At 47.0% G+C, this 24,876-nt stretch overlaps 1 protein-coding gene across 4 annotated transcripts in view; it reads left to right on the top strand.

The window, feature by feature from the left end:
* Positions 1-1,459: 1,459 nt before the first annotated feature.
* The window catches only part of IRAG1 (inositol 1,4,5-triphosphate receptor associated 1), a 124,642-nt gene continuing 101,225 nt past the window's right edge, over positions 1,460-24,876 (top strand). The window contains exon 1 of one of the 4 annotated variants that reach the window (XM_025266642.3): positions 1,460-1,820. In XM_025266642.3, the coding sequence (XP_025122427.2) occupies positions 1,754-1,820 (67 nt within the window). In that variant the 5' untranslated portion in view covers positions 1,460-1,753. Of the gene's footprint in view, positions 1,894-24,876 lie in introns of all 4 variants that reach the window. The other 3 variants (XM_025266641.3, XM_006045982.4, XM_025266645.3) reach the window with 3 other exon arrangements.

Raw genomic sequence — 24,876 nt, 5'->3', positions numbered from 1 at the left:
GAAGAGACAGTCCAGGACTGGATGTCCGTGGAAGGGGCTGGGATAGAAGCCCAGTGGGCTAGGTTTGGGGGAGAAAGCCTGCCACAGCCAGGAACTGAGGATAAGGACTGTATGCAGCCAGGCAGCTGTCACCAGGAGGGCTTGAGGCCACACGTCTCGAGGCACCAACGCCTAGAGCCCTCAGCATGACTGGCGAGCACTTTCTGAGGTGGTAAGTGATGGCCCACCACTAGAGTTGCCAGATTTAGCAAATAAAAATACAGGATGAGCCATTAAATTTCACTAAATTAGAATTTCAGATTATATATATATATATATATATATATATATATACACACACACACATATATACACATATATATGGGGCTTCCCTGGTAGGTCAGCTGGTAAAGAATTCACCTGCAATGCAGGAGATGCCAGTTTGATTCCTGAGTTGGGAAAATCCCCTGAAGAAGGAATAGGCTACCCACTCCAGTATTCTTGGGCTTCCATGGTGGCTTAGATGGTAAAGAATCCGCCTGCAATGCGGCAGACCTGGGTTTGATCCCTGGGTTGGGCAGATGCCCTGGAAGAGGGCATGGCACCCCACTCCAGTATTCTTGCCTGGAGAATCCCCATGGACAGAGGAACCTTGTGGGTTACAGTCCTTGTGGTCACAAAGAGTCAGACACTACTGAGCAATGAAGCACACAGCACAGCATATATGTGTGTGTGTGTGTGTGTGTGTGTGTGTGTGTGTGTGTATGTAAGCATGTCCTGTGCAGTATTGGGGACATACTTATACTAAAATAGATACGTGTTATCTGAAATTCAAGTCTAAGTAGGTGTCCTGCATTCTATCTGGCAGTCCTACATAGGGTTTCTCTGAGCTGCCTCTAACTGCTGAAAAGGGCTGGAGCCCCCATGTGACTGGCCAGGGCCCACAGCACCATGATCTTTCTCTGGGTGCGGGGCTGCACCCAAGGTGGTGAGGAGCGAGTAAGGGCAAGGTGTGGACTTCAGGAGAGAGCAGCTCTTCCTCACCTGCGTCTGAGCAGGGGCAGGAAACTTGCTGGTGTTGATCAGCAAGTCTGAGATGCTAGCACTCTGCTAAGCCTTTCAGTATCATCTCATCAAATCCTCCTGCAACCCTAGGAGTTAGGCATTGAGATCCCAGTGATTCCCACTTTAGAGATGAGGAGACTGAGACTCCACGAGGTTAAGACCACAGGGCTACTCAGTGGAGGAGCAAGGACTGAAGCCCTGGGGCTGGTGCCAGGTCTGGGATTAGCTGAATCTTCCAGGCCCTTCTCTCTGCTAATCCCGAGGGCTTAAGGTGGGAGCAGCCCCCACCTCCCAATCCCCGGGACAGGAAATGTTCCCAGTCTCACTGGCGCTGGGCCAGGGTCTTGTCCAGGCTCACATGCTCGCCGGAGACTCCAGGCTGGGAGGCAGATCGGCCGAGTTCTCTTGGTCCCTGCCTGGCCGGGACATGCCCAGCAGCATGAGCTGCCTGTGGGCACTGCCCTCCGCTGTGTGGGTGCCTGTGGGAGGGGCCCAGGGCCAGCCACTGCCTCTCAGGCCCAGCCTGCACTGAGCCTCGGATGGCCTGGCCAGCTTCCCTGCCGTTTGCCCCCTGAGTTGGGCCAGAGGGGTCCCCGAGGAGCTCTGGGCTCTAAGTCCCAGCCCCTCTCCGAGGAGGCGGGCAGCGGAGCTCGGCAGCCAGAGGCTTCTCAGCTCCAAGCTCCAGAGCCAGATGTAACATTGACCTTAAATGGTAAAAGCTCCCCAGAGTGAAGAGAGGCTGGCCGGAGGAGGAAAGGGGAATAACTCAGTTTTAGGTAAGTCGTCGCTATCTCCAAGAATAACCTGCCTCTTCAGCTGGGAGCAAGGGAACTCTTCTCCTCCTTAAAGGTACAGGGTGTGCTGGGATGGGGGCGCCTGACTTTAACTTTCTAGGGGAACTGGCTCGGTTGAATGGCATTTCAGCCGAGTATTTTTATTTTTGCTGTCATCATTTTAAAATAAGAAGTGAATCTTAGCCCGTCCTAACTTAACTAAATTGTGCTTCTTTTGCTTGCTGTCGGAAAGCATGCACAAGTTAGGGCGAAAACGTGGGTTCTGACTGGGGATCCCCATCCCCAGATTTCCTGTGGACCACTTTGGAGTAATAAAGGGTCCCCCGATTACGTAAGCCCACTGGGCAGGGCTCTTCACGCGCTGCCTGCTGCCCCAGCCCTGCTCTGTGAGCACTTGTGTCTTTCTCTGCCACCGTCACCAACCCCCCCCTCAACACTCGCCTCCTGTCCACTTTGGCCCTTGTGCTGGCCCAGCCCTGTCTGTCTCCCTCCTTGACCTGCCCCTGTGTCTGTCCCTGCACTTTCTATCCTGTGTTCTGGTGGAAGCCACTGTTTTTACCCCTGTCCCCATCTCTCCTGCTTCCAGCTTTGCCCCTCTGTGACCTTTCCCTGCATCCTCAAGGGGTTGTGTGTGCCTGGCCTGTGCACTGAGCCTGCACACCTCTAGAAGCTCGGAGTCAGAGCTATTCCTAGAGTGGAAGGCACTCAGGCTGCCTTTTTCCAAAGGAAAGGCCGGTGGAAGCTGGAGGCCAGAGAGGGGCCCAGCTGTCTGTTCCCTCTTGTCTAGTAAATGGCTATAAAAGCCTGGAGATGCTCTGCAGATTGAGTAAACAGTGTGAGATTGTCAGGGACCCCTGGTTGGTGCTCCCATCCCCCAGAGTTCAGCAGCAGCTGCCCTCTTAACACCCACTTTTCAGGCTGCTCTTTGAGGGTCTCGGTGTGGGGGGAGTCAAGCAGCCCATGGATCTTCTGCAGGAAAAAGGAAGTTGCTTCCCAGGCTGTTAGGCTGGGAGCACTAGGGAGTCGGAGCCCGCCGGGGGTTCTGTTGTCCCCACCAGGTGGCAGTGACGTGCGGGTGACAGGTGGCGTGAACTCCCCTCAGCTTCACCCCAAGGCTTTTATGGGAAGGAAAGTCTAAGTGACTTGTCTAGGGTCAGACCACTGAGGAGGAGCAGAGCTAGGAGAGCTGGGAGTCAGAGCCAAATCCATAGGAGTCCAGCTGCAACGCTCCTGCCCCTCAACACAGCTGGGAATACGAGAGCACACGTCTGCCTTGGGGAGTGTCTTGGGCTTTTTGTCCCTAATGGAAATTACAATTGTCGTTGTCATGTTTGTTTTGTCCATGGTTCAGTGGTGTTTGTGTGTGGGTGCGCAAGTCTATAGGTGTGTGTTGAAAGTGGCTGTTTGTATTCACAGCTGATGTACCTTCCTCTGTGCTTGGTAGTAAGCAGGATGTTCTTGCATACCATATAAGATTGGGAGGTATAATCCTGTACAAATTACTACACCATGATCAGTGATCCCCATAAACATGTTTTCTAGAAGAAAAAAAAAGCAAACATGCCATTCTTACTATGCATGGAACACTGCTCTAAGCACTTGCCGTGTAGTAATTCAGACCTCCACAACCCTACAAAGCACAGGTTATTATTATCCTCATCATGGAGATGGGACATTTTAACCCAGAGAGGAAACACAGCTGGTGACAGGTGGTGCTGGCCTATGACCCCAGGCAGCCCATCTCCACAGGCTGTGCTCTAACCACCGTGGCCTGTTCATCTCTGGCTGGTGCCGCTTCTGAGCGGGTCGTGGGGAAGCACCGACTCTCTTCCAACACTGAGTGGCAGACTTTCCAAACGTGATTTCGTGTGCTCTCGCCAGCAACGCTAAAGGGGATGTGTCTGCACCTCAGTTTCATAGGAGGACACTAGAATTAGGGGATGTTACATGACTTGTCCAAGGCCATCCAGCCACCAAGTGACAAGCAGGAGACTTCGTATCCTGGATGAAGATAGTGAAGGCCATGGGATGTCTTCCACTTGAAACTAACTCTCAGGTGGACCAGTGGGCTCATAATCTCAGGACGAGGGGCTGGTTCTGTGAGTCTCTGTGTGAGGAAGTCAGATTCCTTGCCTGGTGGACTGAACCTCACATATGGATTCTCAGCTTCCCAAACAATCCTTGCCTCTGTCCTATTAGTAACAAAGGTGGATGGGTGTGCCCGCACCTTCAGCAGGAGTGGATACTGAGCTCTCTTAGGGCAGAGACCCCATCTCATTCTGTAGAGTGTGTCCAACACTCAGAATAATGCCGAGAGTATATCAATACAAAGTTCTCAGGAGCAATTTTTTTACTTATGAAGAAATGGACATAATGTTTATAATGTGGTTTCTGGTTAAACAGGGCCCTGGGTTTATTATGTATGTGTGCCTGATGATCAGATTCTTCTGGCGTATCTTGAAAGAATGCAAGGTGTGTGTTGGGGGGTGTCTCAAGTCATCCACCCCCTCCTTACCCTGCCACCGCTCCTGGGTAACCACGTGTAGCTTCTAGAGTGCCTCTCAGCTGCCCTCTCTGTGGCTTGGTGGTCAGCAGAGGGACTGTTTGATGACTGAGGAGGAGCAGAGGCCCAGATGGGTGGGGAGGAGAGATCTAGGAGCCTCCAGATTCTGCTGTTTGAGCTCTTGGAGGCAAGGGGACAGAGATAGAGAACTGAGTTCTCTTGTAGCCAATGTAAAAGGAAGGAGGAGAGAAATGGATATGAATTGACTTTGTGCCAGGGTCTGTGCTAGGGCTGTTATTTAATTTAATCCTGTGGTAGAGATGAGAATGTTGTGGTTGAGAGAGGTGAAGCAACATGCCCAAGGGAGTATGGAGGGTGGTGAGCGAGGGCTCCAGCTCAGGCCAGTTTGGTCCAAAGTGGGCACTTGCGGTGCTACATGCCGTCCTGCCTCTAGTTAGTAACCAGGGTCTCGGGCAGTTTAGTGTCACAGTCCGGGTGATGGGAAGGTCAAGGGGATTCCTTTTGCCCTGTGGACCTTGGACTCCAGGTGACAGCCCAGGGCAGCCTCACTGGATGAGGAGCAGAGGCAACATGAGTCCGTGGCCTTGGGCATGCCCTGACTTCTCTGTGAGGGCCTTCCCCACGGAAGAAGGCAAAGAGGTGACAGCCAGCCAGCCGGCCAGAAAACCTCTTCTGCCTCTCAGCTAATAAGCCACAGATGTGAAAAAGGGTTAGCAAAGGCTGGGGCTTAATCTGCTCTGGTTACTTTCTTCCCATCCTAGTACTTTTTAAATTTATACTTCTTATTCAGATTTTTTTTCCTAGTAATAAAAGTAATGTGTATTCTTTGCTAAAGTTTCTTGGAAAGTATAAGTAAGAAATTCAGAAACAAATATAAATAAATGAAAGATCCCTGTGGAATCGTATCATTCAGAGATAAATACTGGGTTTTTGTTTTTGCCCGGGATACACGGCATGGGGGATCTTAGTTCTCTGACCAGGGATCGAACTTGTGCCCCTGCATTGGAAGAGTGGAGTTTTAAGCACTGGACCGTCAGGGAAGTCCCCATAAATATTGTTAATATGGTGTGTCTCTTCCTTTACATTTCTGTATATTTTATAAAACTAGGGTCTTACCATACGGGTTTTATAGTCTGCTTAAAAACAAAATCGTTTTAAAGGAATTCCCTGGTGGTCCAGTGCTTAGGACTCAGCGCTTTCTCTGCGGTGGCCCAGGTTCAGTCTTTTGTTGGGGAACTAAGACTCTGCAAACCACACAGCACAGCCAAAAAAAAAATTTTTTTAAGACTATTTTTTAAGAGCAGTTTTAGGGTCACAGCAAAGTTGAGAGGAAGGTTTGCACAGAAATGTCCCAGTCCCTCCCCACCCCACACATGCATAGCCTCCGCCAGGTAACAGCTCCACCAGGGTAATACATTTGTTACAACCGATGAACCTGCATTGACAATCATAGTCACCCAAAGTCCATGGTTTACCTTAGGGTTCACTCTTGGTGTTGTACATTCTGTGGGTTTGGAAAAATTGTGCAATGACATGTATGCACCATTATAGTATTACACAGAGTATTTTCACTTGCCTAAAAATCCTCTGTGCTCCATCTAATCATCCTTCTCTGATAACCCCAATCAGAGATCACAGATCTCTAGCAATCACAGATCTTTATTACTGTCTCTGTAGTTTCACCTTTTCCAGAATGCCATACGGTTGCAATCACACACTATGTAGCCTTTCCAGACTGGCTTCTTTCACATAGTAATAAGCATTTAAGATTCCTCTATGTCTTTTCATGGCTTGATAGCTCATTTCTTTTTGGCACTGAATAACATTCCATTACCTAGATGCATTACAGTTTATCCATTCTCCTACTGAAGGACATCTTAGTCGGCTTTTTTTCCCCCTAATTTTTAAAAAACTGAAGTATCAATGATGTGCAATATTATATGTTACAACTTACAACATTCAGTCCAGTTCAGTCACTCAGTCATGTCTGACTCTTTGCGACCCCATAGATTGCAGCACGCCAGGCCTCCCTGTCCATCACCAACTCCCGGAGAGTACTCAAACTCATGTCCGTTGAGTCAGTGATGCCATCCAACCATTTCATTCTCTGTCGTCCCCTTCTCCTCCCACCTTCAATCTTTCCCAGCATCAGGGTCTTTTCAAATGAGTTAGTTCTTAGTATCCGGTGGCCAAAGTATTGGAGTTTCAGCTCCAGCATCAGTTCCTCCTGATTCACAATTTTTAAAGGTTATACTCCTTATATAGTTTCAGAATGCTGGCTGTATTCCCTATGTTGTACATTATATCCTCATAGATAATTTATTTTATACATAACAGTTTGCAGTTTTAATCCCTTATTCTTATCCTACCCCTCCTGCTGCCCTTTCCCCACTGGTAACCACTGGAGTTATTTGTGAATCTCTTTCTTTTTTTGTTATATTCACTAGTTTGTTTTTTAGATTCCACATAAGTGATATCATAAGGTATTTGTCTTTCTTTGTCTGACATTTCACTAAGCATAATATCCTCCAAGTCCGTCCACGTTATTGCAAATGGCAAGGTTTCATTCTTTTTTTTAACATCTGAATAGTAGTCTTTTTTTAACCAAACGTTCTATCATGATCATTTTCTCATGTCATCAAAGATACTTCAAAACATGATTTTTCAGGTGTTGTGTACGACCGAGTAATTCTGCTGTGCAGCAGTTAAATCATCGTTCCTCCCACTGGGCATTTACAAGTGTGGTTTTCCTTTGGGGCCCGTCTCAGTGGCACACACATGACAGCTTTTCCATCCACGTGTGGTGTTTGGGAACTCCGCGCTCCCGGGTGGGCTTGTGCCGTACGGCTCTAGGGTGTGGATTTTTTCTGCAAGATGCTAGTGTGAGATATTGACTCAGCTCTAAATACACGGATTCACGTCAGAATTGCCTTTTATGTTCTTTCCTGTCTATCTGCGGCAGCCCAGGAGTGCGGATGTGCAGGACTCACAGTACTAAAACCAGACGTCCCAGGCAGATCGGGGCAAGCTGTTCCCCCGGGTTTGGACCTAGTGTGCCTTCAACATCTTTCCAATGCTTTCCTGTCTCTCTTCTTGACAAAAACGAGAGCAAGTCTTGGGCTTGGAGACTTCGTCAGAAACAGTTAGAATTTAATATCTGTTTTCATTAAGTTTATTTTTACAGCTAACTCCTCTCTATTTGTGTTACAAGTGGTACTGACTTTTCCATGGATGGTAGGGATATAAAGTTCCCTTTTAAAATAAGTGTGATGACAGGGGAGGCTAACACACTGGGCACTTCTCGTGGTCTTAGCGATATTCTATTGTTTTCCCTGCAGGACCTCATTTCATCCTCACAGCAGCCCTCCGAAGTAGTTACAACTGTTCGCTCTATTGTACAGATGAGGAAACTGAGGGCCAGAGAGGGTAAAGAACTTGGCCAACAACCCAGAGGTGGTAAATGGCCCAGCCAAGATAGCAATCCTGGTGCTTTGCTAATCAAATGAAAAAAATTAAATCACTAAATATATAGGTTGAGAACATGTGAGGGTGGGGTGTAGATGACTCAGGTTTATGAAACACAGGTTCTGTGAGCAGGCATATCAGTTAGTATAAGATGGGGCAGAGGGAAACTGAGCCACCCCAGAAAAACTAAGTGAAAATTAGGAGCCAACGGGTCCAGAAGAGGTGGGAAGGGATGGGGCCATCCAGTGATTGCAGCAGGGGTGCAGGGCTGGGACACGGTGCAGAAGGCATGGTGGTCACTCCGGAAAGAGACACAGAGAGGCTACAGGAGGCTACCCACAAGCTAACCAGAGCATGTTTCCAGAGAGCCCAAGGTTCCTGGTTCATCAGAAGAGAAAACAAGCCCGAAGATACCCTTGACTTTGCTCATACAGATGCGGTTAAAAGAGCGCCAACTCTGAGTCAGGAGGAGGGCTCAGCTTTGACCGGCTCTTCTCTCTGGCTCAAACGGTAAAGCGTGTGTCTACAATGCGGGAGACCTGGGTTCTATCCCTGGGTCGGGAAGATTCCCTGGAGAAGAAAATGGCAATCCACTCCAGTACTATTGCCTGGAAAATCCCATGGATAGAGGAGCTTGATAGGCTACAGTTCATGGGGTCGCAAAGAGTCGGACACGACTGAGCGACTTCACTTTCACTTTCTCTCGCGATCACAGTGGAAGCTGGGGGCTGCAGCTGGAAGTAGAGTCTTGTCTGGTGGAGAGCACAGGCCCTGGAGTGACCATGTGACTCCAGCACGGACCAGCCATACACCTCGAGCCAAGCTAACCTCTCCGAGTCTCAGTTCCCTCTCCTGTAAAACAGGGATAATGATGGTGTCCACTTCATGGGGTTAAATCCCTCAGCTTGGTGTCTGCTCTCAGCGACCCCCTCCCATCCCGCCCTTCTGGGTCAGATCTTAGTTGTGGCATGTGGGATTTTTCGTTGTGGCATTTGGACTCAGTAGTTAGTTCTCAGATTTTAGTTTCCCTACCAGGGATTGAACTCTCATCCTTTGCATTGGAAGGTGAATTCTTAACCACTGGACTGCCAGGGAACTCCCAGTATGTGGCAGTCTGTTTCAGTTCTCATAACCTTGTCCATGAGCAAGGCCCTATCTTCTGTTTAGTAGGAAAATATAAGTCTAGAACCATGAGCTTTCCATTAGCAGGAAATGCCATGTCCTATGTTATGAGTCCTGAGTCATTCTCTCTGACCCACCAAGGTTTATGCCCGAAAAGTTCCTAGACATGGCCAAGGCCACGCAATCTGCTACAGAGGCAGCATGGAGTACGGTTGGGACCTCAGGTGCTCAAATCAAATGACCTGAATTCAAATCCCTACTCTGTAACTTATCATGTGACTTTGGGGGCAGAATCTAACTACTTTTCTTACCTGTAAGATGAGGCTGAAGATGCTAATAATTTAACTTGCTCAAAGAGTTTTTATGAAGATGAAATGGACTGCTGTATCCATAGTACTTATATGTGTATAAGTACTCAATAAATAATAACTGTTATTTAAGCTTAGATTAACATCAAGCACATGGAACACCTAGAGTTTTGTGGCTCTAAGTGGTCAGGTTTCACTAAGGGCTGTCTTGTCATGATATTTTCAACTTGTTTGGGGTTTGGATTCCTGGTAGAAAGACTGTGATGCCCTTCTGGACTTCTTACCTTAAACATCTTTCCTATTTCCCAGTTGAGGTCCAACTTGTCCCTGATGGAAGGTGATGATGATAAAGCTGAATATTGTCAGGAGGAATCTAGACTGGATGCCAAGAGGACTCCCTGAGGAACATGATCTTGGGGGTATTCCACGGTCCTGGGCCTATCCCTAAGCCTGGTCTGCGGCCTGGAGTTAATTATGTATATGAGACTGACTCATGATAATCAAACTCACAAGAGACTGAAGTATGTAATTCTGAATGTCTGTGTGCTAATGTATGGGAAAAGATTACCCTTCCAGTGACCAAAATGTGTGGGAGACAGAGACTTAGCTCAGAAGGTGGAAAGTTGTAAGGGGTATTTCATGTGAGCCATAAAATGGCCTGATAGCCATCTCTGCTTATAACAGAGATTCCCCCAGAGCACAGGATGGGTCTGTCCCCTGGGAACTTTAGATAAGCGTTTCTCTTTGGAATTCCCTTTGTCTTCTGTAGAAAGATGGGATTTGTTGGAACATAGTTCAGAGAATCAAAGGAAGGAGGAGACCTGCCCCAGGAACGCAGCCCCCAGGCAGTGGTAGGGATGGGGCAGCAGGAACTTGCCAGTGTTTTCTTTAGAGCAGAGGTCTTCTCTACAGCAGAGGGTTTTGATGGTTCATCTCGTCAATTAAAATGTTTTTAGAATGCAGCTCTAGTTTATGTGTATATCTCTGTTTTCAGTTATGTTCATGAGCTACTGCATTCATGTTGTGCTTGTGCTCAGTCCTGTCCGAGTCTTTTGCAACCCCATGGACTGTAGCCCTCCAGACTCACTCGTGTAATTTTCTAGGCAAGAATACTGGAGTGGATTGCCATTTCCTACTGCAGGGGATCTTTCCAACCCAGGGATCAAACCTGTGTCTCTTGCATCTCCTACACTGTGTCTCCACTGGCAGTTGGATTCTGTACCACTAGCGATATGCAAGTTATTTTATAAAACTAGTAAAAATAGAAATTTTTAAACGATAAGAAAGAGAAAACACTATTTAAAAATCTTGCTTTGTGTTTTTACCAGTGCCAGCAACTTTTTTTTTTTTTTTGCTTTCCTTAAAAGAGTATTCTTTAGTAAGAGAAATGTGATTACTTATGCCTCATTATGTTTTAAGATCTCAGCACTTTGGATAACCCCTGGCTTTAATAACTGTCATGGCTACATGAGACAAGTACCAGTCTCCCGGCGAGGAACCAAGTTTAACTGAGTTGGCTCAAGAGATTTAACAAAAGAAAGAACCATTTATAGAGGTTTAGAAACCACGAGGGGTGGTGCCCAGGTACTCCCCCAAACTAGCAACAGCAGGGAGCCATTACTAGTTCTAGCCAGGAGGGGCGAGAGGAGAAAATAGTGTGACTGGAAGCCAGTGACACCTGGAGCCATGGAGGTGGGACCATCCAGGTTGAGCTGTTATTAAGGAGGGTCACAGCCACTGCCAGAGATGTAACACTGAAGCAAGAAGGGTGCAGGGAAGGAAATGCCCAACCTCTCCCGCTACCCCCACCTCCTACTGGTCCGTTGGCCAAACTCAGCAAGCATGGAAGCCCGCGTGATGCATCCAGTCTTAAAGGTGTCATCCAGGAGCCCAGAGCAGAGAGGATGGATCCTGGGGCAGGGCAAGGAGAGGGAGAGCAGGCGAAGGATAGCCAGCTCAGACAGCTGATGTGGAAGAAAATTGTCCTTACTTACAGAATTGTAAGTGAACTTTTTTAGTTGGATCACCAGTTTGTAGAAAGTTTTGAGAGTTGCTTGTGGTATTATTAGTGGTTATAGTGTACTTACTCCACATATTTGCAGGAGACATTTAAGCCACTTGTCCATTTTATGATGATTGGTTTGCTTAAAACTAGATATGTTTCACGAATCCACTTGATCACATATAAACTGTGTCATATATCACTGAAAGCAAATGAATACATGAGGGTGTGATGTCAGTCCCTTAGCATTGTAGAATTTCCCATGTTCCCCCAGGACATCTCACAAACTGGATGTGACAGTGACCTTTCAACGTGTGACTGAATGAAGGCATCATTGCCAGTCTGCTTATTTAATACTAAAGAAACGAAATAAGTAATAGTTCCCAATTGTCTTCCCGTATTCCATGGATCATCTCGGATATTCCCTGAGTATGCACCCCCCACCCAGAAGACCACTGCACTTGGACTCAACTCCTATCTTAACCAGGTTCCATGGCTCCTCATCTCTGTCTGAGGTCTCAGGGGAGAGACCCTGATAGGCCCAGCTTGGTTGGGTCAGTATTAATCAGCAACGGTCAGGTGACAAGATCGTGGGGTATAGATGCGACCATAAGGAGCCATTCCTCAGTATGTAAGGATTCCTCTTGCTGTTGCTGCTGCTAAGTCACTTCAGTCGTGTCCAACTCTGTGCGACCCCGTAGACAGCAGCCCACCGGGCTCCCCCGTCCCTGGGATTCTCCAGGCAAAAACGCTGGAGTGAGTTGCCATTTCCTTCTCCAGTGCATGAAAGTGAAATGTGAAAGTGAAGTTGCTCAGTTGTGTCCGACTCTTAGCGACCCCATGGACTGCAGCCCACCAGGCTCCCCCATCCCTGGGAGTCTCCAGGCAAGAATGCTGGAGTGGGTTGCCATTTCCTTCTCTAAGGATTCCTCTTAGAGAAGCGGAAATTGCTGAGAGCAAAGTTCTCTCCAAAAGGCGTCGTCACACACTTATAATTGTCTTTCTATCCCGCCCTCTGGAGATCCTGGTCAAGCCTCCCATCTCTTCAGCCACATTTACAGGCAATCTCTTGGGTTACTCCCAGAGATGACTAATCATGTCCATTGCATGTGGCTTTTCACATGGTTGTACATCAGAGGGCAGCCTTGTTTCCTTTGCAGTTGTCCCCACGTACAGCCAACATTCCCAACAATGCTGGGGTTCACAGGGCCTTACGCTGGTTGGGGCAGACTGTTTCTCTGGTCATCTGGGTTCAGCAGACAAAGATGGACGTGGTGATGACTTCAAGGATCCGGTACATTAGACCCAGAAACACTTGCAAGTTGTCCCTCTGTCATGAGTCCTGTAGTTTGTAAACCACAGAAGTTGTGCACGCACGTGAACAAAGAAAGCCTGACATTTCAGCATTCTGGGTGGGGAGGTTCCACTTGCTGAAATCCCCGGGGGCTTGTTTCACTTGATAAGAACGAGAGAATAATAATGTACTTATGATCATTACTATCACAACTGTCATTGATTGAGCACCAGCTACATAGTGTGTTAAATGCTTTACACATATTATAACATTTTTGCACCTTGTAAGATAGGTAATAATAATATCTCTATTTTACTGATGAGAAATCGAGGCTTTGAGTTTTGCTAGTTCACTTGGGTTTACACAGTGGAAAGTGGCAAGGTCAAGGTTAGATTGCCCTTGCTGCAAAACACATACGGCCCATCAACAGATAGAATCCCACACTTGGAACTATCAGGCTGGAGGACGTAGAGGCTGGGCCAGTAAAACTCTTCAAAAGGTTAGATCATTATGATTTTATTGAGATGTATTAAGGGAAGCTAGAACCATGGCAGGTTTAAGGTGGTTTTTGGTAGACAGTGAGTGAATGAAAGAATGAATCTTCCCAGGTTTGGAAACAGTAAAAGTCTGAAGGCAGTATTCCAGTATCCATCCCTGGTGCTGAAATGAAGACTGCATATATAAGCAGTGGTCCCAGGTGCTAGGCATGGCTCTGCTTCTAACTCATTTTGTGCCCTTGAGCAGATGACATCTCCCTTCTTGAGGCCTTAGTTTCCTCATCCATGAACAGTACACCGACCAAGGCCCAGTGGTTCACCCCAGTAGGTGCATGATTGAGGCCAAGCAAGAGCAATAATTGTGTCAGATGCATCTGTGACAAAGGAGGATTGCAGGTGTGTCAGCTATCACTGTCCATTCTCTCAAAGCAAATGCAGTGCTTTTGGGGACACTCAGAACTGGCATCAGGTCCAAGTGGATGGCTGTGTTTTTAAGGAAACATTTACTGCTGAAGGGAATGCTTATTCATTCTCTTTCTTGTTACAAGGCGTTTGACTCATGCTTTGAACGTTTGCTGCTTAGATTAGAGATGATGGTCTTGTGTTCGTCACTAACAAAAAATGCCTCTGGAGCCTGGTCCTTCTTCTCTTTCACTACAGGACCAGCTGCTCCAAGCCCTCCAGCTCTGGGAGCACATGGGTGTGTCCTATGCCGTGGGGAGCAGGGACAAAAAGACTGGAAGTCTCTTAGAAGACTTTGGGACACTAGAATTTGAGGGCCTCCAGAAGGCATTGGGTACCCCTCAGAGCTCCCTAAGTGGAGATCTTGAGAACCTGAGGACACTCAGAAAAATGGTTCAAACGATTAACTGCATCTTGGTGACAAAGTCTACTGCAAATCGGGATGCCTACCTCCATCTTGTGGCAAGAAGCTCTAGAAGAGACCATCCTAAAAGGAATCAGCATTAAGTGAGTATGGATGCCAAAAATTTCTGGATGAGCTTGGCTGCCGAAGCCATTCTCTGTTGCCCAGTAACATGTTCTTGTACTGCATCTCATGTGATCCTCCCCGCTGAGAGGACCACAGAGCCATTTTATCTGTGTCACCTTTCATGACTGCTCAAGATTTCACAGTTTTATGTACTATAGAGGGGTTTCACGGATGGCTCATCAAGTAACGAATCCACCTGCAATGCAGGAGACACAGGAGATGCAGGTTAATCCCTCGGTTGGGAAGATTCCCTGGAGGAGGAAATGGCAACCCACTCCAATAGTGTTGCCTGGGAAATCCCATGGACAGAGGAGCCTGGCAGGCTACAGTCCATGGGGTTGCTAAGGGTCAAATATGCACGCTCATATACACTATAGATGGCATAGCCCTTCCCACTGCCCCCCTGCCCTGTGTAGGATTTTGGTGGGGTCTAGGCATTTTTGCCTTAATGAGGCCCTTCTTTTAAAAAAAAAATCAACTACTTATTTACTTTTACTTTTTTGCTGTACCTTGAGGGATCGTATTTCCTTGATCAGGAATCAAACCCATGCCGCACTGAGGTGGAAGCACAGAGTCTTAACCACTGGATGGCCAAGGAAGTCCCCGTGGGCCCCTTCTTGCTTACAAAATCTATATCTCTGTTGGTGTGAAGATAAATATGTTAAATGTTACGTATTAAAACATTTTCTTTGGCCTAAAAGCTTTTTTTTCTTCTGATTTTTAAAAGTGATTAAAACATTTTCAAGGGCCCTAGGCTCTGTTCCTACCACATGTAACGGATGAGTCAGCCCTGCCCCCTCACCTTCCTATTCAGAACATAGTCTAGTGACCAGCAGCGTCAGCATTACCTGGGAGCTTGTTAGAAATGCAGGCTCTTGAGTGCTGTCGCAGAATTACTGAATCAGAATCTGCAGCTTAACGAGACCCGTGGGTCATTCGTGTGTATATTGTAGTCTGAGGCATGCTGTCTGCCACACTGCCCCATGGTACTGCTGGTATATCGGAATCACAGGTCACACTGTTCCTCCAAATTACAGTGAGAAGTTTAGTCACAGAAAAGCCCATGTGGAAGGTACATCTACCGCTAAATGGCTGTGTAAATGCCAAGAATTCCTGGACGGCCCTGTGTGCAAACACTGTTCTCCTCTCTTACCCAACTGTTGTTGTTCAATCAGTTGTGTCCAACACTTTGCGATCCCATGGACTGAAGCATGCCAGGCTTCTCTGTCCTTCACCATCTCCCAGCGCTTGCTCAAACTCATGTCCATTGAGTAGGTGAGGGCCCCTCTTTTCCCCTTCCCCCTCACACACTCTCATGGAGAAGGCAGACCCAGGAGGAGGGGATGCATCTGCTTCTGAGTTGGTTCTTCCAGCTCTTCTATGAAGCTCCTGGCCTCCAGAGCCATCTCAACAGGGGCAGAGGCAGGAGGCCCTGCCCTCGGCGCCTCAACTCAGAGGTGACACCTGGTCTCTTGGGCAGAGATAGTCATATGGCCCCAGTAAACTGCAAGGGAAGCTGGGAAATGCAGGGGGGCATGGACATACACAGAGAGTATGGACCATCTCCACTCCAGGTGAAGAATCCGTGAGACAAGTGACAGCTGCCGCAGAGCCTGAGGCTTCCCAGAGGCAAGAATACAATAAACTGGGATGTAGAACGCTAGAGACTCAGACTTGCAGAGAAGACTTTTAAAAGCTGAGAGAAATTAACACATGCTCTCCCTCAAGGTCTTGCTTCTCCAATAAGAGGGAGGGGAGCATCAGCTGGGCAACAGAAAAAGGTTTTGGCAGCCAAAGTCATCCAGGAATTCTTGGTATTCACATACCCACTTAATGCTGGCCATATATTCCATATAGACTGGTCTCTTCTAGAACTTCTTGCTAGTGGAGGTGGGCATCGCAACTGGTGTTACACTTAGTCCCCAAGGTGTACATGCAACACCACTAAGATTTTAGGTCTGTTGCAGCAGTTACTGTGAATTCTCCTATTAGTATCCAAGTCCACTTGTCATATTCCCCGTCTCCTGCTTCCCCCAAAGGGGAAGACACACACCACCTGTCACCGGTGCTGTCCTCTGTGGCTTGGCCATCCAGCCTCTCTCTGCTGTAGCCCTACCCGCTCTGTGCCTTGCCCTTGGTTTAGAGGCTTGTTATGTTCCATGTTGTTGGGAAGGAAACTCAAGATCCCACTGGAAAAATAAATAAGTAGCATTCAGAATCTTGGTCTTCTGACTCTTATGTGCCTGTCTGTGAGGGAGAAAAATATCAAGTAGAAATAAAAGGAGCTTTCACAGCCTTCAAGGATAGGAAGGGTTATTCCTAGGGAGCTGTCTTTTAATTGGCTTTGCATCATCTTCACTGAGAGGCTTTATAAAACAAAAAAAGGGTACTGTTGGCCTGGGGTCAGGGAGGCCAGGTGTAGACTCTGATTTGCAGGGCTCAAGAAGGATTGAAAATGCCAGCTGGCATCTAGTGAGTGCTGACTATGTGCTGAACATCATTCTAAGAAGCTTACATGTAGAATATAATTTACATTGTTATCATCATCCATGTTTTACAAATGCAGAAACTGAAGTACAGATAGATGAAGTAACTTGCTTGAGGTTCATGCAGCTACTACACAGCAGGGCTGGGATGTGATCCCAGACAGCCTGGCTCTAGAGCCCACGGGCACAGCCATCATGCCCCCTCACTTCTGAATACCCATTAATTGGAGGGCTCAGGGGCATCTCTGATCAGGGCTTTGAGGTAGACACATTGAGTCACTTCTTGAAAAAGGAGATATTCTGTTTGACATCCCATAATCAAATAAATTTAAGGCTATCTACATACCCTTTCTTAATAGTTTTTTTTAAAGTTTTCCTTCCTGTATTTTACTTACTATTTTATTTTTAAACATTTTTAATTGGAGGATACTTGCTTTACAATGTTATGCTTGTTTCTGCCATAGTTCAACATAAATCAGTCATAGGTATACAGGTCTACTCCTTCTTGAACCTCTCTCCCACCCACCACCCTTTCCCACTCCTGCCACCCCTCTAGGTAGTCACAGAATACCTGGTTGAGCTTCTGGCATCATACAGCAAATTCCCACCAGCTATTCCCATCTATTTTATATAAGGTAATGTTTATGTTCCAGCGCTACTCTCTCAACTCGCCCCACTCTCTCCTACCCCTGCTGTGTCCACAAGTCTCGTCTCTATATCTGGTCTATTTATTTGTCTATTTATCTAAAGCTTTGGCCCACACTGCAAGTTATGTGGGATCTTCGTTCCAGGAACAGGGATGGAACCCACACCCTCTGCGTTGGCAGTGCAAAGTCTTAACCACTGGACTGCCAGGGAAGTCCCGGGGCTGTTTTGGCTTTTAAGGGCTGAAAAGGCCTTCAGGACAGAAACCTGCCTCATAGTGATATCCCCAAGTGTATCAAAATGTGGAACCTTTATTTTCAGAGCTCCTATTATCACCCAGAACACCAGGGTTCCAGAGGACATAACTTGGGCAAAGCTGGCTCGGGACACGTATGCTTGAGTTGTGGCAAGGCAGATCCCATGGCCCTTTCAGGACTGCCAGGGCAGGGCCGGTCCCACTCCCAAAGCTTCTCCCTGGGAGGCAGATGGCAGCCAGGATGTGGGACAGCATGGGCTCTGCTGGCGTCAGTCCTGCCTGGCCACCCTCAGCTCTGCTGCTCTGGAGAAATCACCACAGGGCGCTGAGTCTCAGTTTCCTCATCTGCCGAATGACATCCTCCTTCTAGCGCAGCTGGGGGACAGTGTGAGCCGATAGACCTGAAGCATCAGGGGCACAGCAGGCTCTGATGAATATGAGTGCTGTCATCGTCGTCCGTCGTCTATTTTGCTTTACAGTCTTCCATGTGGTTCCGCGTGGAAATAGGATACTAGGGTTGGAGGCTTCCGAGCCTAGCTGTGCCTCTTCTCTGCTCCAAAGAGATCAAGGGACTCCTCAGTCCAAGACACTTTCCTCCTGAGAAGGGGAAGAGGATGCTCTTGGGTTGAACTTGAGTTGGATAAAAGAATGGGGAGGAAATGTCAGATTGAGCTGAGGGACACACTCACATTTAGCTTCAGCTCAACATCAAAAGGGAGTATTAACCCAGGATTTCAGCAGTTCCCAGAAGATTTAGAAAAGGAAAAAGTTGATCTTCTTGCTACAGGCAGAATCTGCCCCAGGGAAAAAGTTCTGATTATAAATGAGGTGCCAACTGGCAGAGTGTGTGAAGTCTGTGCCTGTCTGTGCCTGACTAGTCTGTGACTAGTCACCTAGCAAGGGGCATTTTTAAACAGTAATGGATCTGAGAATACATTTCAGATATTCAGAATTATATTATTTCAAAAAAGACCTTGGATAGAAAGGGACACTGTGGTTGTATGGAAAGGGCTTGGCGCTGGGAATCAATCTTAGCTGGTCCCCTATGGTTGTGAACCTTGTCAAGTCACGTTCCTCCACTGAAACTCAGCCTCTTCATCTGAAAAACAGAAGTCATAATATCTACCCTGCAGCATTTCTGTGATGCACAAATGAAACAAGTGGATCTGAACAGCTTAGACAATAGAAAAGTCAAAACAGCAAAAGGTTAATATTAAAAACTGGGAACACCCTTTAAGGACTGCTATCAGGAGACAGTCATAAAGACGAAATAGCTTACATTTAAAAAGCTGATGGACTCTCCCAAAGTAAAGTCAGTTAAGCAGACTCAGGATGTTGGTGAAATGAAAGATGATAAGTATGAGAGTTTTCCCAGTAGATGTAGAATTACCATGTGACCCAGCAATTTCACTCTGAGGTATATACCCCAAACTTGAAAACAGGTGTTCAAACAGAAACTTGTACAGTAATGTTTATAGTAGCACTGTTCACAATGGCCAAAATGTGGAAACAACCTAATATCCATCAACTGATGACAGATAAACAAAATGTGATGTATCCATGCAGTGAAGTATCAGTCGGTCATTAGAAGGAATGAAGTACTAACATATGCTACAGCCTGGGTGAATCTTGAAAACACGATGCTAAGTGAAAGAAGCCAGACACAAAGACCACATATTGTATGAGTCCATTTACATGAGATACCCAGAACAGGCAAATCCATACGGACAGAAAGCAGACTAGTGGTTGACAGGCCTGGCGGGAGGAGCGGAGGAACGGGAAGGGACTGCCTAGCAGGTATGAGGTTTCCCTTTGGGGTGCTGAAAAGTTCTGGAACCGGATCATGGTGATCGGTGCCCGGCATTGTGACGGCACTTAATACCACCAAACTGCAATTTAAAAAAGTTTCCTGGTAAAGAGGAAATGTGACCCCAAGGCTACATTCCCTTCTCCTAGAGTGTGGTTGAGAGGAGGGGCGGGGGCCTCAGAGCTTGTCAGCTAGAAGCTGAGGTCTTGTGTCAACAAGTTTACCAAGAGCATATGGCAGGCAATCCTTGTGTGGGGGCCCCGGGGGGATCCTTATCAAGTATGACATGCTTCCTGCTCTCAAAATGTATACACGTTATTCTCAGTTAAGGACAGACTGACAAGTACTATGTATAAGCAGGGAAGAAGGGCAGGGCAGTGAGACATTCACTCTGCCTCGGTCATCTGGGCAGGCGTCTCAGAAGAGAAGATAGTTGAGGAGGTGGAATGTTGGCAGATTGGTGAGAAGGGGAAGGTTTTCCAGGGAAAGGCACAGGGTGTGTGGGAGAGTGCAGGGGAGCATTTCAGGGTAGGGAGCTGGCAGCTATGGATCAGGCACAATATCTGTAAAGCAGTAGGTAGGGAGGTAGGGGAGAGGGTCCTGAGAGGGAATTGGGTCAGATTGCAGAGGGCTTTGAAGGTAGAGCTGGGGAAGTGGCGACTTGCTGTCTACACAGTGGTGGGGGGCGGGCCGGGAAGGAGCCTTCTAAGTGAGGAGTAACAGGACTAAGCCCTTGTTCCAGAATGGTCAGTGTGGTGGATGATGGACTGAAGAGAAGGAGGCTGAGGACCAGAAGGTGGGCTGTGGTATTAGCTCTGCTGGCCTCAGGAGCCCCTCACCGCACCCTGAGCATTGCCAGGGGGCATGGTCAAACCAAATCTGGTGAGCTCTGCATTAGCCAAGATTCTTGTTTGCATGGAACACAAAGGCATTTGAATTAGATTAGACAAGAACCAGAATTTTCCTAGTCGCATAACTGAGATGTCTAGGGCACTTCAAGAAATGACTGGACCCTTGGGGCTCGTTCCCACCATCTCTCAGCTGCCTCCAGTATGGGACCTCTCTCCTCAGGCAGCCTCTGCCTCTCGGTGGCACCGTGGTGCTTGCAGTTCCCAGCTTATATCCTCCTCTCAGAACCTTCCCTCATACCTCAGTTGGTAAAGAATCCGCCTGCAATGCAGGAGACCCCGGTTCAATTCCTGGGTCAGAAAGATCTCCTGGAGAAGGGAAAGGCTACCCACTCCAGTATTCTGGCCTGGAGAATTCCATAGACTGCATAGTCCATGGGGTCGCAGAGAGTCGGACACGACTGAGCAACTTTCACTTCACTTCACTTTCAGAACGCCCAGCAGCAAGGAGTCCCCCAATCCTTCCAATGAAAGTCACCAAGTTGAATTTATTGGCCCATTCCTTTTCTTTTTTTTCTGCAAGGGAAATTCATTTTGTTTTTCCTTAGTACAAAAAGGATTTTAAGAATGTCCATGGTAGTAATAAACACTTTCATTTTAAAATGGGCAACGATATTTTTTTCCTCAAAGCTATTCATAAAAATAATTACAATATATTCATTCACAGTAGGATAATTAGTGTGCAGCCACAGGTAAGCCCAGGTGAGAGAGTGTGTATTTGGTGTCCTAGTCCCTGGATAGGACACTGTTTCTTCCTCCAGTATTGGTTCATTCTGACCCATTTGGTGTTCATCCCTTAGTGAATTGCCAGGGCCAGGGGAGTGAGGTGCTCTGTTGAGCCTGGCCTCATCCCTCCCCAAGCAAAGGGGTGATGACGCTGTTGCTGCTACCAGAAGAAGGGGGACTTGCTGCAACGAGGAGCATAATTTGCAGCTGTCCCTCAAAGCACCAACTCTGAGCCAAGTTGTTTACACTTCTCATTTCATCCATGTAACCATCATAAGGTGGAATCAATGGTCTTCCTTTTGCAGAAGAGGAAACAGAGGCATAGGCTAACTTGTCTTCCCTCCCCACTCCCCAGGAACTTTCTCTGTTCTGTGCCACATGGGAATCTCTTAAGGAGGCAATGTGGAGCCACTAAGGAGGCTGACAGCCGAGAGAATGAGAAGTAAAGCACATGATCTTTAAGCGGAGAGACACTCAGACTGCATTCGGTCAGGCAGCTCATGTAGTGTTGGAGAGCCTGACCACTTCATTTTTGGAAGACTGGAGGTCAGTCCAGTTGTTGGAGATGCTCCTTCCCTGTGTCCCTCCTGTTCTAGGGACAAGGCAACTGGGAATCCCTGTTGGTCGAGAGGTAGGCGAGTCTGGGGTGTACATCTCTAGACATGGAGTACAATCTGACGGTGACTCAGGAGCATTCATTGCAGACAAACTTCACACACACCATGGCTTCCCAGTCCTTAGCAAGACATTGCAGAAGAGGGCAATGGGGCATTTGTCAAGCAGGGAAGAGGGGATAAAGGAAATTCATACTTAGAGCAGAGGATGTAGAGAGGCACTGAGGCATGCTTGGTATGACAAGTCTTCCTGATGATAAAGTTCCCTGGGAACCCAGAATCATTTTATCAGAGAGAGATAGGCTGTCATGGAAATGTCTTCCTTTGGCATCAGCATCAAGCCAGAAGCTCTGCCCCTTACCAGGTGATTCTGCTTTCCTGGTCTTCATTTTTAGAGATTAGTTTGGAATTAATTCACAGCTAATGACATACTCAAAGCTATGGTTTTTCCATTAGTCAAGTCCAGATGTGAGAGTTGGACCATAAAGAAGGCTGAATGCCAAAGAATTGATGCTTTTCAAATTGTGGCATTGGAGAAGACTCTTGAGAGTATCTTGGACAGCAGGGAGATCAAACCAGTCAATCCTAAAGGAAAGCAACCCTTAATATTCATAGGAAGGACTGATGCTGAAGCTGAAGTTCCAATACTCTGGCCACCTGATGTGAAGAGCTGACTCACTGGAAAAGACCCTGTTGCTGGGGAAGATTGAGGGCAGGAGGAGAAGAGAATGACAGAGGATGAGATGGTTGGATGGCATCACTGGCTCAATGGACATGAGTTTGAGCAAACTCTGGGAGATAGTGAAGGACAGCAGAGCCTGGCGTGCTGCAGGTCATGGGGTCGCAAAGAGTTGGACATGACTTAGTGACTAAACAATGACAGAGAGTCAGCCAGGCCACTCTCTGCCCTTCCAAGCCATGTGCCAGGTTAAAGGCCTTTGACCTGGTGGCAGCAAGCAGCATAAATCTAGAGCATTTCCTGTTTGGGAAGCAGGACAAGTGATGTAGCATCAAGAAGGCCTGGGCAGGAGTGAACCCAACCAGCAGACTTTAACGGTTGCCCAGATCCCTACTCGGGTCTGACACAAGGCACTCTGGGTGAATGGGGACATTCTAGAAATACTGACATCCCCAGGGGACTGGCCCAGCCCAGGGTGGAAGGCAATTTTAGATGCTCTGAATACTATTTTTGGAGCCTGGATCACATTAATTCACTACCGTTCCAAATGGTGGCCAGCTGAAGAGGCCTTCAGGGAACCAAGCGCTGTTTCCCAGCACAGCTCTGGTTCAGCCTGCCCAGAGTCTGTGGGCCAGAGCCCCCTCCCTGCATGCCTTGGGTTTTATGAATTTCCTACTTCTCTGCTGGTACATAGTGCCCAAAGCACTCAATACCAAATCTTCCAAAGAGAATCCTTCACATACTAATACAAAAGGATGGATGGGACTTGCGTGGTGGACCAGTGGTTAAGACTTTGCCTTCCAATACAGGGGGTATGGATTCGATCCCTAGTTGGGGGACTAAGATCTCACATGCCTCAGGGCCAAAAACCCCCACAACTTAAAGCAGAAGCAATATTGTAACAAATTCAATAAAGACTTGAAAAATGGTCCACACCAAAAAAATCTTTTTAAAAAAAAAAAAAAAGGAGGGGGGATGAACTACAAATTTAGGATGACTCAAGACTATTTCAGGGATGTTATGTGGCTTGGACTCTGGCTAACTTAGGAGAAAAGGGATCAGAGCCAGAGACATCCAGAAACTTCCCTGCCTTCCTTTCTAAATCAGGAAGGGAGCAGACTCTGTGGAGGGAACAGTCACGTTTCCTGACGAGCTGAGATCTCCTCTCACGCGCTTGTCAGCAGTAGAGGGGACAGAAGACAGGAGAATGGGCAACATGAATGTCTGTATCAGGCTAAATCTGAATGGATGAAAGGACAATTATAACAGTGTGTTCTGGGAACTTTCCAGCTGCAAGCCCAGAGGAGCAGTCCTGGTGTACTTGTTACCGTTCATATTCCTCTCTGTTTCCAAAGCCAGTCCTTACAGATGAAGGGGAAGAGTACAAGGAAGCTCCTGACTGAGATGAATCCTGTCCTTGAGACTCTTTTGTGGAAACTTTAGGAAGAGAATAAAAGACGCCATTCGCATTTGTGCCTCTGCTTGTAAAAGTACAACATATTTGAGTATTTGAATGTCCTCGCTAGCAGAATCTTAAACGCTTCAGGTGAGAAATGATGTACAGGGCAGGATGATTTGCCTTTGGGAATGTTGCCTGTGTTGCGTGCGGTGTGGAGTGAGCATGTGTATGTGTCTGTGGACCTGTGTACTGCATCCCAGCTTTCCCCATCCATGCCCGCGAGTGCCTGATGGCGGCTCTGTCTCTTACCATGGAACTCAGTGACTCGCTCTACCTGGTTTGCTAGTATATACAGAGCTTGGCTTTGTAGATGCGCAGTAAGTACCTGCTAAATGGGAGACTCGGTGCATGATCTGCACATGCGCCCTGTGTTTCTCTTTCTTTTTGGTGCAGTCTTGTCTCCACGTCTCCACGTGTCTGTCTCTCTCAGTTCATGTCTCTGATCCCTACATCTTTTCCTATTTCTTGTCATCTTTTTGTTGTCCCTTTCTCCTTTATTTCTCCCCACTTAGCCCCATACACAAACAGATATTCCATCTGTTTTCTTAAATTCTTTGTTTTTTCTTTTCTTTTTTTTGGCAAAAGTTTTATTTTTTTAACAGCTTTATTAAGATACAATTCCTATATCATATAATTCACCCAAAGTGTAAATAAATAAAACATACAATTCCAATGTTTTTTAAATGTTCAGAGAAGTGTGCAGCCATCACCACTATTTAAAAATTCCAGAAAATTTTCACGACTCAAAAAGAAATTTGTACCTACTAATTGTTACTTCCCATCCTCCCACATCCTGTGAGACCTAAGCAACCACTAATCTACTTTCTGTCTCTATAGATTTCTCTATTCTTGCCATTTCATATGACTGCAGTCATATAATATATGGTCTTTGGTGGCTGGCTTCTTTCACTTAGCATAAAGTTGTCAAGGTGTGTCCATATTTTAGCATGGATCAGTACTTCATTCCTTTTTATGGCTGAATAATATCCCATTGTTTGGATATACCATATTTTATTAACCTGTTAATCAGTTGGACATTTGGTTTGTTTCCACTTTCTGACTGTTGTGAATAATGCTGCTGTGAACACTGTGTACGTGTTTTTGTGTAGATGTAAGTCTTCATTTCTCTTGGGTATATACCTAGGAGTGAAACTGGCAGATCGTATGGCAAATCGATGTTTAATCTTTCAAGGAACTGCTAATGTATTTTCCACAGTGGCTGTATCGTTTTACATTTCCACTAGCGATGTATAAG

This window comes from Bubalus bubalis, chromosome 16 (assembly GCF_019923935.1).
Source record: "Bubalus bubalis isolate 160015118507 breed Murrah chromosome 16, NDDB_SH_1, whole genome shotgun sequence".
Taxonomy (NCBI): domain Eukaryota; kingdom Metazoa; phylum Chordata; class Mammalia; order Artiodactyla; family Bovidae; genus Bubalus; species Bubalus bubalis.
Note: the sequence above shows the minus strand (reverse complement) of the source record. Positions and strands in the feature narration are given on the sequence as shown.